A 14582-nucleotide genomic window follows, 5' to 3' on the forward strand; every position below is an offset into this window, starting at 1 on the left:
ACCGAGGCCTGTACTCTGGAGCGGGATCGATTTGGAGGTGGAGGATCCGTCATGGTCTGGGGCGGTGTGTCACAGCATCATCAGACTGAGCTTGTTGTCATTGCAGGCAATCTCAACGCTGTGCGTTACAGGGAAGACATCCTCCTCCCTCATGTGGTACCCTTCCTGCAGGCTTATCCTGACATGACCCTCCAGCATGACAATGCCACCAGCCATACTGCTCGTTCTGTGTGTGATTTCCTGCAAGACAGGAATGTGTCTTGCCATTGTGTTCTGCCATGGCCAGCGAAGAGCCCGGATCTCAATCCCATTGAGCACGTCTGGGACCTGTTGGATCGGAGGGTGAGGGCTAGGGCCATTCCCCCCAGAAATGTCCGGGAACTCGGAGGTGCCTTGGTGGAAGAGTGGGGTAACATCTCACAGCAAGAACTGGCAAATCTGGTGCAATCCATGAGGAGGAGATGCACTGCAGTACTTAATGCAGCTGGTGGCCACACCAGATACTGACTTACTTTTGATTTTGACCCCCCCCCTTTGTTCAGGGACACATTATTCCATTTCTGTTAGTCACATGTCTGTGGAACTTGTTCAGTTTGTGTCTCAGTTGTTGAATCTTGTTATGTTCATACAAATATTTACACGTTAAGTTTGCGGAAAATAAACGCAGTTGACAGTGAGAGGACGTTTATTTTTTTGCTGAGTTTATTTGAATGGGTTTCATTGGAATATCTGACATGTACATTACATTCTAAAACAGATCAGTTCTACTAAGTGTGAGAACCTTTTTTGAATTACCTAGAACCTGATTTATCAGCTATTATAATGCAAGGATTTTCTCATAATGGTGGTTGTTTACTTGTCTCAGGATTACACTGTACGTTCCATGTGTTGGCCCTAATTATTTTATTTAAACTGAGCTTTTGTGTTTAATTTCTGTCTGTTTGTGAAATTTTTATTTTCTTTGTTATTCTTATTTTATCTTTGTTACTGTATCTCTTAAATGTGGAAGAAAATTGGGTTAAACCTACTGGATGATTCTGTTTGTGTTTGTTAGGTCAGGAGATGACATGAGAATAATAAAGATGAATTGGCTTGGGCGGTTGTCATACCGACCTTGTGCCATCCCGGGCTCTTCGGTAATACCGGCACTGAACACAAGGGGCACTATTTTTCAAACCCCTCTTTAATAAGAACGTTAGTAATGCTAACAAGTACGTGTAAAATCCCATAGCGAATGCTAGCTAAATGCTAACGAGCACATTGGGAACATTTTATAAAGTCTAACAAAATATTTGCAGGACAGACATCCCAGCGCAAAGTTCTACAAATGCTACTCACACTTTGCTGCACAGACAAAACAAATATTAGACAGCAAGGCTATTGATCGAGGAGGGGACCCTGCTGTTATCAAGAGAAGCTTGATTTTGCAAGAAGCTAATTTAGCAAACCAAATACACAACTGCAGAGCATTTAGCACATTTTAGAGAGTTAACTGAATAGAGAAGATATCTAGCTGGCAAACATTTAGTTGTGAATTCCATACTGTAACTAGATCACCTGGCGTGTGCTGCACAACAGTGAGTGACTCACAAGTTGCTGCTGGTAGACTCTCGTCGTTGTGTGCTTGTAAGCAAACACCATGTGACTGGGGACTACCGGTAAGCTTCATAATCAAAAATATGGTAAAATGAACAACGCAATGTGCTTTATTTCCTAACGTATTGCACAAGTTGACTGCAGGTATTTAATTAAAGTAGCTACAAATAATTTATTTCAAAATTTCAAAATAAATTGTTAACGGTGTTGACGGGACTGAAAAACCATCCCGTGGCTACTTCCAAATACTCCGGTATACCGCCAAAGCCTAACGATGAACATTTTCACATTTACATGACGAAGAAGATGTCCTCACCTGACAGATGAAGGTGAAGGCCTGTCGTCCCGACCACTTTGGGGAGTGGCAGAACTTCTCCACCAGCTCACTCAGGAAGTCTGCCAGCAGCGCCTGGCACGACGCCACCTTCCTGATGATCTCACTCACCTAACAATACACAAAAGGAATACATAATATACTGTTTAAATACCATCAATCAAATTTCCTCGTCAAATTCTGGGTAAATGATGCCCAGAGAACTTAAAAGATGGGCTCAGTAACACGACATCATACAAAGAGGAGTGACGTCTTGCTAACAGAATAGTATATATTTTTTTACTGAGTGATCACTAAACTACTACTATGATCTCTTCCCAATAAGGGCATGCCTCAGTGAAAGGCGAATATTGGGAAGAGCCAACAGAGGCCATCTTAAGCAGACTTGAATTGTGTTGTTGCTGACGTCTGTAAGCAGGAAGTCGCCCTGCTGAGTATGATGTTGCTGAGCAAAACACAAAAGACATTCTAGATATGTGAAATGGTAGGGAGGGAGAAATATTTATCAGGGATGTGATGGTGTAACATTACAAAAGACTACTACCATCAAGCACTATGATGAAATGGGCTCTGATTAGGACCGCCACAGGAATGGAAGACCCAGAGTTAACATCAACTGTTTAGAGGAGACTGCGTGAATCGGGCCTTCATGGTCAAATTGCTGCAAAGAAACCACTACTAAAGGACACCAATAATAAGAAGAGACTTGCTTGGGCCAAGAAACACAAGCAATGGACATCAGACCGGTGGAAATCTGTCCTTTGGTCTGATGAGTCCAAATGTGAGATTTTTGGTTCCAACCGCCGTGTCTTTGTGAGACGCGGTGTGGGTGAACGTATGATTTCTGCATGTGTGGTTCCCACCGTGAAGCATGGAGGTGGTGGTGTGATGGTGTTTTGCTGGTGACACCGTCTGTGATTTATTTAGAATTCAAGGCACACTTAACCAGCATGGCTACCACAGCATTCTGCAGCGATATGACATCCCATCTGGTTTGCGCTTAGTGGGACTATCATTTGTTTTTCAACAGGACAATGACCCAACACACCTCCAGGCTGTGTAAGGGCTATTTGACCAAGAAGGAGAGTAATGGAGTGCTGCATCAGATGACCTGGCCTCCACAATCCCCCGACCTCAACCCAATTGAGATGGTTTGGGATGAGTTGGACTGCAGAGTGAAGGAAAAGCAGCCAACAAGCGCTCAGCATATGTGGGAACTCCTTCAAGACTGTTGGAAAAGCATTCCAGGTTAAGCTGGTTGAGAGAATGCCAAAAGTGTGCAAAGCTGTCATCAAGACAAATGGTGGCTATTTGATGAATCTCAAAATAAAATATATTTTCATTTCTTTAACACTTTTTTGGTTACTACATGATTCCATATGTGTTATTTCATAGTGTTGATGTCTTCACTATTATTCTACAATGTAGAAAATAGTAAAAATAAAGAAAAACCCTTGAATGAGTAGCTGTGTCCAAACTTTTGACTGGTACTGTGTGAGATATACAGGTAAAAGTCAGTAAATTAGAATATTTTGAAAAACTTGATTTATTTCAGTAATTGCATTCAAAAGGTGTAACTTGTACATTATATTTATTCATTGCACACAGACTGATGCATTCAAATGTTTATTTCATTTAATTTTGATGATTTGAAGTGGCAACAAATGAAAATCCAAAATTCCGTGTGTCACAAAATTAGAATATTACTTAAGGCTAATACAAAAAAGGGATTTTTTAGAAATGTTGGCCAACTGAAAAGTATGAAAATGAAAAATATGAGCATGTACAATACTCAATACTTGGTTGGAGCTCCTTTTGCCTCAATTACTGCATTAATGCGGCGTGGCATGGAGTCGATGAGTTTCTGGCACTGCTCAGGTGTTATGAGAGCCCAGGTTGCTCTGATAGTGGCCTTCAACTCTTCTGCGTTGTTGGGTCTGGCATTCTGCATCTTCCTTTTTCACAATACCCCACAGATTTTCTATGGGGCTAAGGTCAGGGGAGTTGGCTGGCCAATTTAGAACAGAAATACCATGGTCCGTAAACCAGGCACGGGTAGATTTTGCGCTGTGTGCAGGCGCCAAGTCCTGTTGGAACCTGAAATCTCCATCTCCATAGAGCAGGTCAGCAGCAGGAAGCATGAAGTGCTCTAAAACTTGCTGGTAGACGGCTGCGTTGACCCTGGATCTCAGGAAACAGAGTGGACCGACACCAGCAGATGACATGGCACCCCAAACCATCACTGATGGTGGAAACTTTACACTAGACTTCAGGCAACGTGGATCCTGTGCCTCTCCTGTCTTCCTCCAGACTCTGGGACCTCGATTTCCAAAGGAAATGCAACATTTGCTTTCGTCAGAAAACATGACTTTAGACCACTCAGCAGCAGTCCAGCTCTTTTTTTCCTTAGCCCAGGTGAGACGCTTTTCGGCGCTGTTTCTTGGTCAACAGTGGCTTGACACGAGGTATGCGGCAGTTGAAACCCATGTCTTTCAAGCGTCTCTTGGTGGTGGATCTTGAAGCCCTGACTCCAGCAGCTGTCCACTCCTTGTGAATCTCCCCCACATTTTTGAATGGGTTTTTTTCACAATCTTGACTAGGGCGCGGTGATCCCTATCACTTGTACACTTTTTCTGACCACAGTTTTTCCTTCCCTTTGCCTCTCTATTAATGTGTTTGGACACAGAGCTCTGAGAACAGCCAGCCTCTTCTGCAATAACCTTTTGTGTCTTTCCCTCCTTGTGCAATGTGTCGATGGTCGCCTTTTGGACAGCTGTCAAATCTGAAGTCTTCCCCATGTTTGTGTAGGCTTCAGAACTGGACTGAGAGACCATTTAAAGCCCTTTGCAGGTGTTTTGAGTTAATCAGCTGATTAGTTTGTGGCACCAGGTGTCTTCAAAATGTAACCCTTACACAATATTCTAATTTTTGTGACACACGGAATTTTGGATTTTCATTTGTTGCCACTTCAAATCATCAAAATTAAATGAAATAAACATTTGAATGCATCAGTCTGTGTGCAATGAATAAATATAATGTACAAGTTACACCTTTTGAATGCAATTACTGAAATAAATCAAGTTTTTCAAAATATTCTAATTTACTGACTTTTACCTGTATATATATATAGATAGATATGAGTGTGTTGCTGGCCGTGATCGTGTTGGGGGTGCGTTGCTGGCCGTGATCGTGTTGGGGGTGCGTTGCTGGCCGTGATCGTGTTGGGGGTGCGTTGCTGGCCGTGATCGTGTTGGGGTGCGTTGCTGGCCGTGATCGTGTTGGGGAGTGCGTTGCTGGCCGTGATCGTGTTGGGGTGCGTTGCTGGCCGTGATCGTGTTGGGGGTGCGTTGCTGGCCGTGATCGTGTTGGGGGTGCGTTGCTGGCCGTGATCGTGTTGGGGGTGCGTTGCTGGCCGTGATCGTGTTGGGGGTGCGTTGCTGGCCGTGATCGTGTTGGGGGTGCGTTGCTGGCCGTGATCGTGTTGGGGGTGCGTTGCTGGCCGTGATCGTGTTGGGGGTGCGTTGCTGGCCGTGATCGTGTTGGGGGTGCGTTGCTGGCCGTGATCGTGTTGGGGGTGCGTTGCTGGCCGTGATCATGTTGGGGGTATGCTCCTGGGGGACGTACCAGTTTGTAGGAGGTCCAGCGTACAGAGGACACTCTGTCCATACACAGGCTGAAGGCCAGGGGTCGAAGGTAGTCATACACATCCTGACCACTGTACAGCTCCAGTAGAAACACCAGCTGTCTGAGAACACACAGAGGGCAAGGTCACTCACTGGTCAGCTTTTCACATTACCCTGACCCATAGAACCAAAACGTCACCAAAAGAGAGTCATCTTTGAAAATCTATGTTAAACTCCTTCACACAGTAATGTCACTACTTATGCTGTCTGTAGGTCTGGCTACTTGTCTGGCTACTAATGGTGTGTGTGACAACTAAGTTGACAGGGGAAATAAAATGGATAAATGAAGTGTGGTAACAGGGCGGAACCTACTCTGCCAGCTCTGACCGGAAGCGCCAGTTGCGGCTGTTGTCTGTGACCAGGAACTCCTGGAGCTGGTACAGGTATTTACGCCGCGTGTCCTGGTGCAGCAGCTAGAGGGAGAGGGGAGGGGGGAGGGGGGAGAGGGGAGAGGGAGGGGGAGAGGGGAGGGGGGAGAGGCAGGGTAAGTATATAGAGAGTGAGAAGGGCGGAGAGAGGAAAAAAAAAAAAAAATGGAGAGAGAACAAGAGGATGAATGGAGAGAAGATTTGGGGGTGGAGAGAGGTTGATCCCCTGCGACCACACAGCAGAACAGTGAAACTCTACACTGCATAACAGAAGATACAGCAGGAGTGCCTGGATACTATCATCTCACACAGCAGCACTATTGTAAATATCAACCATTAGGAGCTGTAGGAACATTTCAGACAACACAACATGAAGCAATAAAAAAAGGCTACCTATCCGTTCTAATGATAATTTCTATTAATATTTTTACCAATATTCATTACTGATTAAGTATTTTCTTCTATTGATGTCAGTGCTAAAGAGAGAGGTGCTGACTGACCTTGAGGAAGTGGTAGAGGTGTTTGAGGACCCCTACCCGTACCTCATCCAGGTCCTTGAGGAAGCTGTTGAAGATGGGCACCAGGTCCGCTGCCGTCAGCTGGTCCCCCAGGATCAGCGCCAGCTCGTGGATGGAGAAGGCCAGCGTCCGACGCACCTTCCACTGGGGGAGGGAGAGGAGCAAAAGAGACATTTTAGAACCCAGGAAGGCCCAGAGATGTTAGAGGGTGTGTATAAGTGGGACAAAGGGAGCTGCCAGGGGGAGACAGCATCGGACACATTAAGGCATCACATGGGGGGGCGGGCCAACTCCAGTCCTCAGGCTTCCTGCTTCCAGCTCCTGCTAGCTGATTGGGAGGGATTGAGAATCTGACCAGAGCCTATAGTGTCAAGCCCTTTAGCTGTCGTGCCTGGGGCAAAAGGTGTTCCCTTGCAGGCAGGCAAACTTTGGGGTTGAGAACGGAATGGTGAGGGCACAAGTTTATTTTTGGAGGAATGCATTTGGAAAGCCAAGGAACCACACATTGGGCTTTGGAGAACCACAAAATTAATAATAAAGGTGCTTGAGGAGGAGTATAAAGAAAAGTAAACTAGGTCCAGTCTCTGTCACAGCACCCTCCCTGACAACCAGCTGGCAGGAGAGGAGGAAATGGACTACAGTGAGAGCACAGAGATCCACACTGCTAGGCTACACAATAATCCCACCAGGGGCACATTCAGGAGGGTGCAACGTTGTGGAACGTGCAGATGGAAACGTCATGATTAGAGCTTACTCTACAAGTGAGCGAGGCATGCCAGTTCTACACAATCTAGATCTACCTAAACGTTCCACAACTTTGTGCTCTAGTTCTGCCTAAACGTTCCACAACATTGTGCTCTAGTTCTGCCTAAACGTTCCACAACGTTGTGCTCTAGTTCTGCCTAAACGTTCCACAACGTTGTGCTCTAGTGAATGTGTTCCATGGTGGGGAGTGTTTAGAGGTTGAAATGGAATGGGTGAAAAGTCAAAAACGACTCCTGAAGAGAAAATGTTTTCCTCAAAAACCTTTACAGTACAATTTACAGAGGGTGTAAGTGAGATGTAGCCTAGACAGAACTGGGGCGTAGACACACCTGCATGTCAGAGGCCAGGGTCTCATAGGTGTCCCTGAGGCAGTGCCAGTTCTGTCTGCCCAGGGTCATGGCCACACCGGGAAGGCTGTAGGCACAGTGCTTTGCGATCTCCATGTCCACTGTCTGGGCTCTGGAAGGGTCTGTCATGGACAGGTACTGGTCCAGCAGGGCCTGGGGGATCACGTCCTGATGCTTGGATTTCTTCTCGTCCTCTGGACTGAAGCTGCTGTCGCTCAGCTCAGAGTCGTCGCCATGGCTCATCTGCAGGGTCGAGTTTCGTCTCTACACAGACACCAAGATTAATCACGAGTCAAACATGACACTCTACCCTACATCTCATTTCTCTCTATAGGCGTGATGCCATTTCCCCCCTCACCTCCATGTCTGAACGGTGTCCTATGAGGGGCATCTGGTGCACTCCAAAGGGGTTGTCGTGGTGGTGTCCCCCCTGGCTGTCCCGGGGCTCCAGGAAGGCATCCTCTAGGTGAGAGTCCATGGTTGTGGCTCTCAACGCAGCTGTCAGGACATCCACTTGTGCTGCAGGAAGCGGGGGAACGAGACATGGATGAGCAGGAGAGTTCCACATTGCCCTATCACCATGTTCACTTGTTCAGAAACAATAGCCAAGCTCTTCACACCTAGGCATGCCATGGGGTAAGCAGTATTATTGCCAAGAATTCCAACTTTAGCCTAGCGCAACTACCATATTGCTAATACCTAGCCTGTGTTCATTCTATCATATACATGAATTCCTCCTTGTTGTGACACCATTATCTTGAGTGTATAAACAGCCAATCGAGGCCTGTGTGCGTGTGTCCTTGTCAAACAAGCGTTCTTTGTGCCATATGCACAACAGTGAGCCTTTATCTGGGCTTACAGCCTCTCCCATCAGCCTCTTCACAAGAACAGATCACACTGCACTGACCCTAAGCACCGACACAAAGCTCGTCTTAACAGACGAGGAAGAGCAGATTGACGGACTCTGCTTAGCCTTGACGGATTTACAGTGTGCTTCAGTACATCTGGGGCCTGTTCAGGAGGATGCAGCCTAGCGTTATGGTATATTCTGATAGGAAACGAAGGTCCATCATGTAGAACTGATGATTGTTCGTCAGCTCTATTCATTCCATTTCTATCTGCAACATTCAAAAACGTTTCACGTCACTGAATGCATGGTTCATCAAACCAATGCATGCCTTACATGATGACACTAGGGAGTACGTTTACATGCACAGTAATAATTCGATACTAAACTGACTATGGCAGTAGGAAGATTATGCAACAGTCATGTAAACACCTTACATCGGCGTAAGCTCAAAATCTAAGTAAACATACTGACTAAAACAATCTTTCTATTTATCAGGACATGTAAACACCTTAAAATCGCCATTCCAGCAGTGTATTTGATCTGCACATGTGCTAGCACCAGCCGAGAGCCTCCCTCTTTAGCGCCAGTGAAGTGAGTTCAGAACAACTGAGTGTATGAGTCTTACAAAGATTGTATGTGAAAACTAATTCTATGTCCGAACTCAGAATTAAAACATGCTTCCCAAAAATAACATGGTCGCTGTGGTAGAACATTTATTTAGATTGCTGATTTTCTGCATTTATCAGAGTGCCATCAGGTAGCCTGATTTCAGATGTGTCCATGTAAAATTGGGTTATTAGGGAAATTGTTCTTCTTGCAAAGCATGTAAATGTTTTAATCAAACTATTATATTAATCTGACTATCCACAATAATCACATTATTGTGCGGATATAACTGTACTCAGAGACAGATCATTAAATTCCACTGGAAAAGAACAGTTAATTATATTTCCACACAGCAGTGTTCTGTAGTATAGGGCTAACTCCAGTCCTCTGGGGCCTGATTAGTGTCACACTTTTGCCCCAGCCAACACACCTGACTCCAATAATCAACTATTCATGATGTTCAGTTTAGAATGCAATTAGTTTCATCAGCTGTGTTGGCTAGGGATGGGGGAAAAAGTGTTACACCACTCCGGCCCCCGAGGGCTGGAGTTTCCCCATCCCTGACCTAGACTACCTGGGTTTTCGTTCCATGCAGCATGTTGGATTGCACCTATAGGCAGACAAGAAGGGGGCTCGCATATAAAAAGAGGATTGCAGGAAAAAAAAAATGTTTCACGACGAAAAAAACTGCTTTAGTTTGAAGTTTCTTTCTGGTGCTTTTTGGTATCCTCTGACAACGCCGTTAGTTTCATTGTGCGATTTGTGACGTTACAGGCCACACACACACACACACACACACACACACCTCTCCCGGTTTTCTATTTTCTCCCTCTCCGTCTCTTTCAAGTCGGCCCAAAAATGACTTGCCGTTTCTATTGTGTGAAATGGCCAGGCGCCAGCAGGCTGCTAGCCTCACATGCGACATCAAGGGTTTCAATCCACCAAAAACACATTGAACTGGACTCAAAAGCCTCTCACACAGTTGGCCTATAGCGTTAGCCTCTGAACTCTACCCTACACTACCTGTCAAACAGAGCTTCTTCTGTCCATTCACGGCAGAGGAATCTTAATTGTAAACAACGTATTGAATTTCACTGCTTGCTCGGGTTAAGGATTAGTCTCTTTATAACCCAAGGGAATTCACCCTCCGTCTCAACTTCTCTTACAATATAATTGCATTCAGCCTTCACACTATGAGCCATCCCTATATGAATGGACACACGACCCCATGAATTTCATCAGTTACCAAAATAACAACCACCTCTAATTGAGTAAAATTTCTACGTATGGTATTTAAGTAAGCAGCTTCTCGTGACCTCAGCAGTCGAGTGTAGACCTCTGACAGTGAGGTAAAGCTACAGCTTCACAGAGCGCAGCTCACCTTTCACGTCGGGGTCATCAATATGAGGCTCCAGGTTTTCGATCAGCTCTTCCAGCTGTTTCCTATCCAGGACTGGGGCCGAGGCTTTAGTCTTGCCCGGACTGGAGGAGACGTAGCTGGGGGGCTCCTCCTGGCCGCTCTCCCCCTGCTGGAGCAGCTCTATGTCAAGGTCCATCTCAGCGATGGGCGTCCTCCAGAAGTGGAAGGAGTTGTAGAGCTCCTGCTCTGGGATATTGTCCTGAGGACTAACACAGGGGGACTCCTCCTCTGCTGGCTCAGGGGAAAAGGACGAGGACTCAGATATGTCTGCTGGTGAGTCGTCCTCCTTCTCGTTGGAGGTTGTGCGTTTCTCATGTGGCTGTGGCTCGTTCTTAGTGCTCTCAGTAGCTGCTGAAGGGGCTTCCTCCTCCTCCTGGGCCCCTGCTGTGTTGGAGGAGTCTCCCTGCTCCTCGAAGGGGTCCGGGTTGGAGGCGAGCGAGGAAGGCTCCTTGCCACAGAGGCACTCGGGACCGTCCAGGGCATCCGCCAAAGCCTCCGCCGCCTGCTCCCCACCCCCCTCCTCCGCCACGTCCATTCCTCCTACCTCCTCCTCTGTCTGGCAAAAGCCCCCGTCCTCCCCCTCGCTGTGGTCCCCCTGGGCATTGTTGGAAACGCAGTTCTGTTGTAGACAACCCTCCTCGTGGTTGCCATTTGTGCATGCAGGAGAGTCATCCCCCTGCCTCGGAGAGTCCTCTGTGTCAGCGCTGAGACAAGGGTCTGTAGTGTCCGGGTTCATTGGTTTCTCTTCAATACTGGGGCAGAGAGAGGAAGCTCGTTACAAACAAGGCAGTACAATACAAGCTTGGTGGATTTCCTTCACTGAGAGAAAGCCACTAACGTAAATCCCCTTTTAGATGCATGCTCAAAAGGCCCAAAATGGCTGCACCTGTTCTGTGAGTGGACACAGTTGCACTCGCCCTCCTCCCCCTCTCTGAAGTACTGGCCCACACTGTTGGGGATGGCGAACGTGGAGATGAACTGGCCCAGCGACTGGAAGGCAGCCTGACGCACCTGAGAGACACAGTAAGAGACAGAGAGGTAAAGGAACGAAAGAGTATGACATGTCAATTACTCTACTGTCAAGTAGCCAAGTTGTGCATTCAAATAAGGAAGTTGAGACAACCAGGAGTCACAGCCTAAGTGGCCTGTCAGACATGCTGGTAAACGATGTAATGTGAATGTTCCATAATGGTGGGCTAACTATAGGGAAATAAACACTACTACCCTCAGGCCCTGCAGTAAAACAATTATTCTCTCTAAAAAGTTAGTTTCATTTTACATTTTAGTTATTTTGCAGGCGCTCTTATCCAGAGCGAATTACAGTAGTGAGTGCATACATTTTCATATTTGTTCGTACTGGTCCCCCATGGGAATCGAACCCACAACCCTGGCGTTGCAAGTGCCATGCTCTACCAACTGAGCCACACTGGAAAAGTTAGTTACCGTTACAGCAAAATACCTAGAGCACGAACAGTGGCAATCTAGCCCCAGTAGGTCAATGTTTAATGCCTATACTAAAGTATTTAGTTTCCATTTAGGATGTGGGTTGTCCAAATGGCAGAAATCCCCCTTTCTGCTGAGTGCTCACCCATCGGGAGGGGTCGCTGATGAGGCTGATGAAGAGCGACGAGAGCTTGGTCCTGCGCACTTCCTGCGAGGTGGACGAGGAAACGCTCATGAAGCACTCGGCGCACGCCTTCCTCACCCCCCACACGTTGTCCGAGCAGAGCTGGAAAAAGCGGGGCAGCTGGGCAGGAAAGGAGAGAGGTGGGGAGCGAGAGAGGGCAGGAAAAAAAAACAAAAAAACAGTGTTTCAGTTAGTCAGAGCTCAGAATGCCTTTTCCTAGTCACACAGGGACGAGCTACTGAGTGGAGAGAGAGACAGAGAGAGCATCAATGTTTCACCCATTACAATCTCACAACACAGCTGCAACATAGAGAACAATATTCTGAATACAGAGAAAGATCAGAGGTGGAAAAGTGGTAGTTGGGAACAGCATGTGCAATAGAAGCTTCTGGCTTTTAGATGACTCATTTAAGTAAACCCTGGTGTGTCGCTGGAAGCAAACAAAGCTATCAAGTCAGTTGGCTGAGGAAGTCAACACGTACCAGGAGTTCCTCGGTCGCCTCTCCTCCGACAACACTGCAAATGTCGCCAAAGTTCGCAGCGCAAACCTGCCACAAACACACAGAAAGGACCTCATCTAAAACATTGACTCATCTAAAACAAACCCCAAGCAGATGTAACAATACGTTAAACAAAAAAGCTTTAAAAAAGGCCAATAATACATGTGAGAAAGTCTGCTTGAGTGTATAGCCAGTGCCGGGGGGTGGTCTAATCCAGGGTCGTGTTCATTAAGGCACAACAGAAGACGTTTAAAAATGTTTTGTTTTAATGGAAAACTTGTCTTTCTTATTGGACAAGTCCAGGTAGCCCCTCCTCCTGTTCCAGTCTGTTTTCGTTTGTTTGGTGCCTAATGAACACAACCCTAGTCTCTACTGACCTTGCGCACGTGGAACATCCTGCAGTCGCAGCACATCTCACAGAAGCGGGGCAGGAAGAGGCGCTCGGTGATGTCCTTGCCCACCATGGGGGCCATCTTACAGATGATCTACAGCCACAAAAACAGAGTGTCAAAATACACCGTCCGTCAGCATCCTCCGCACACAGCATGGAGGTTTGAATTAAAATGTCACAACAACACTACCTGCGTCCTACGGACAACTTTGAAATACCCTTGTCTTGTACTATCTGCAGAAGGGCAAACATTAAGTTGAACGCTGGCTGCAGCCTGCTTCTCTAAATCACAGCGACGGCAAACAGCAAGTCAGATAAAACAAAAAAGGGGTCAACCATATTCTACTTATATGGCACAGTAACTGCCTGGTAATATAATAATTGAACGTAAAATGTTCCCTGACCACTGTCTCCATACTACTGCACCCTATATTGCCATATGTATTACACTGCTTTTGACCATCAAAGCTACTTAAGTAGTGCACTATATAGGGAATAGGGTGCCATTTTAGACATCTCCTTTGTCAAGTGACTCACGGCCATGGCTTCCGTCTTGACGTCGTCGTTGCTGTCGGGGGCGGTCAGGTCCACCAGGACGGGGCACACCAGGGTCTCAATGTCCCCCCTCTCGATCAGCTCCTGCTCCAGCAGCACCAGCAGGGCCGCCTGGCTGGTCTTTCTGACCTGGGGAGACATCAGAATCATTATAGGGAAGTTATTAATAACATTAGTTAGATGTTATTCTATCAGCTTAACTCATTATCATTGAAAACAGTTGAATAGATGTTTATTTAACATGCGCCAAATGGCTAGAGAGAGCGAGTGAGAGGCAATTCAAAAACAGAACAAACAGAGAATGTAATGCATTCTTATCACACGCCTCCCTTACCTGGTTGTTCTGGTCAGCCAGGTATCTCACGACAATCGGTAGCAAGTACTTAGAGAAGGCAAATGGAATGGAAGGTCTGTTCTCTTGACAGAAAATGGCAATGTGAGGAACTTGCTCCATTAGCTCTGCTCTTACAGAGGGCTCTGAAAGAGAAAAATGTCAGCCATTTTAAAAACATTTTAAGGACAATAGAAAAGGGGGTCAATAAAACCTGAAGATCAAATGCCTTCAATGACAAAGGGGTCTGGTTTCATCAGACAGCAGTACAAGTGTTCAACAATGAATGACACCTGGCTGGATGCCCTGGGGCCAGAGGAGGATATCATTTGTCCAGAGAAATTGTCTGCAGGAATACAGTTAGATTGTCTTAACTTCAGATGTGAATTTAGTTAAGCCTATATTTTAAAGATATACATCAATCCACTAATAAATAGCTCCTCCATGCTGTGTGAGGAGGATGCTGACGGACTGTGTATTGTTGACTCTCCGTTTTACCCAGGCGGGGCCAGAATGTCCCCAAAGCACACCCCGCCTATGTATTGCTAAGGGAAACACTTTTTATTTTATGTACAGTACCAGTCAAAGGTTTGGACACACCTACTCATTAAAGGGTTTTTCTTTATTTGTACTATTTTTTACATTGTAGAATAATAGTGAAGACATCAAAACTATGAAATAACACATATGG

The 14582-nt window shown here is 46.2% G+C and overlaps 1 protein-coding gene across 6 annotated transcripts in view; it reads right to left on the bottom strand.

Moving 5' to 3' along the window:
• Nucleotides 1-14582, bottom strand: part of LOC121549667 (serine/threonine-protein phosphatase 4 regulatory subunit 1) — a 31040-nt gene that overhangs the window by 11330 nt on the left and 5128 nt on the right. For all 6 annotated transcript variants that reach the window (XM_041861483.2, XM_041861485.2, XM_041861486.2 and 3 more), the window contains 13 exons: nucleotides 13895-14037; nucleotides 13543-13689; nucleotides 12992-13099; nucleotides 12597-12662; nucleotides 12076-12234; nucleotides 11374-11498; nucleotides 10449-11239; nucleotides 7970-8130; nucleotides 7594-7875; nucleotides 6482-6643; nucleotides 5926-6026; nucleotides 5555-5675; nucleotides 1913-2041 (listed from right to left, as the gene is read on the bottom strand). In XM_041861483.2, the coding sequence (XP_041717417.1) occupies nucleotides 1913-2041; nucleotides 5555-5675; nucleotides 5926-6026; nucleotides 6482-6643; nucleotides 7594-7875; nucleotides 7970-8130; nucleotides 10449-11239; nucleotides 11374-11498; nucleotides 12076-12234; nucleotides 12597-12662; nucleotides 12992-13099; nucleotides 13543-13689; nucleotides 13895-14037 (2495 nt within the window). The remainder of the gene's footprint in view (nucleotides 1-1912; nucleotides 2042-5554; nucleotides 5676-5925; nucleotides 6027-6481; nucleotides 6644-7593; nucleotides 7876-7969; nucleotides 8131-10448; nucleotides 11240-11373; nucleotides 11499-12075; nucleotides 12235-12596; nucleotides 12663-12991; nucleotides 13100-13542; nucleotides 13690-13894; nucleotides 14038-14582) is intronic.

The sequence above is a fragment of the Coregonus clupeaformis genome, chromosome 34 (assembly GCF_020615455.1).
Source record: "Coregonus clupeaformis isolate EN_2021a chromosome 34, ASM2061545v1, whole genome shotgun sequence".
Lineage (NCBI taxonomy): Eukaryota > Metazoa > Chordata > Actinopteri > Salmoniformes > Salmonidae > Coregonus > Coregonus clupeaformis.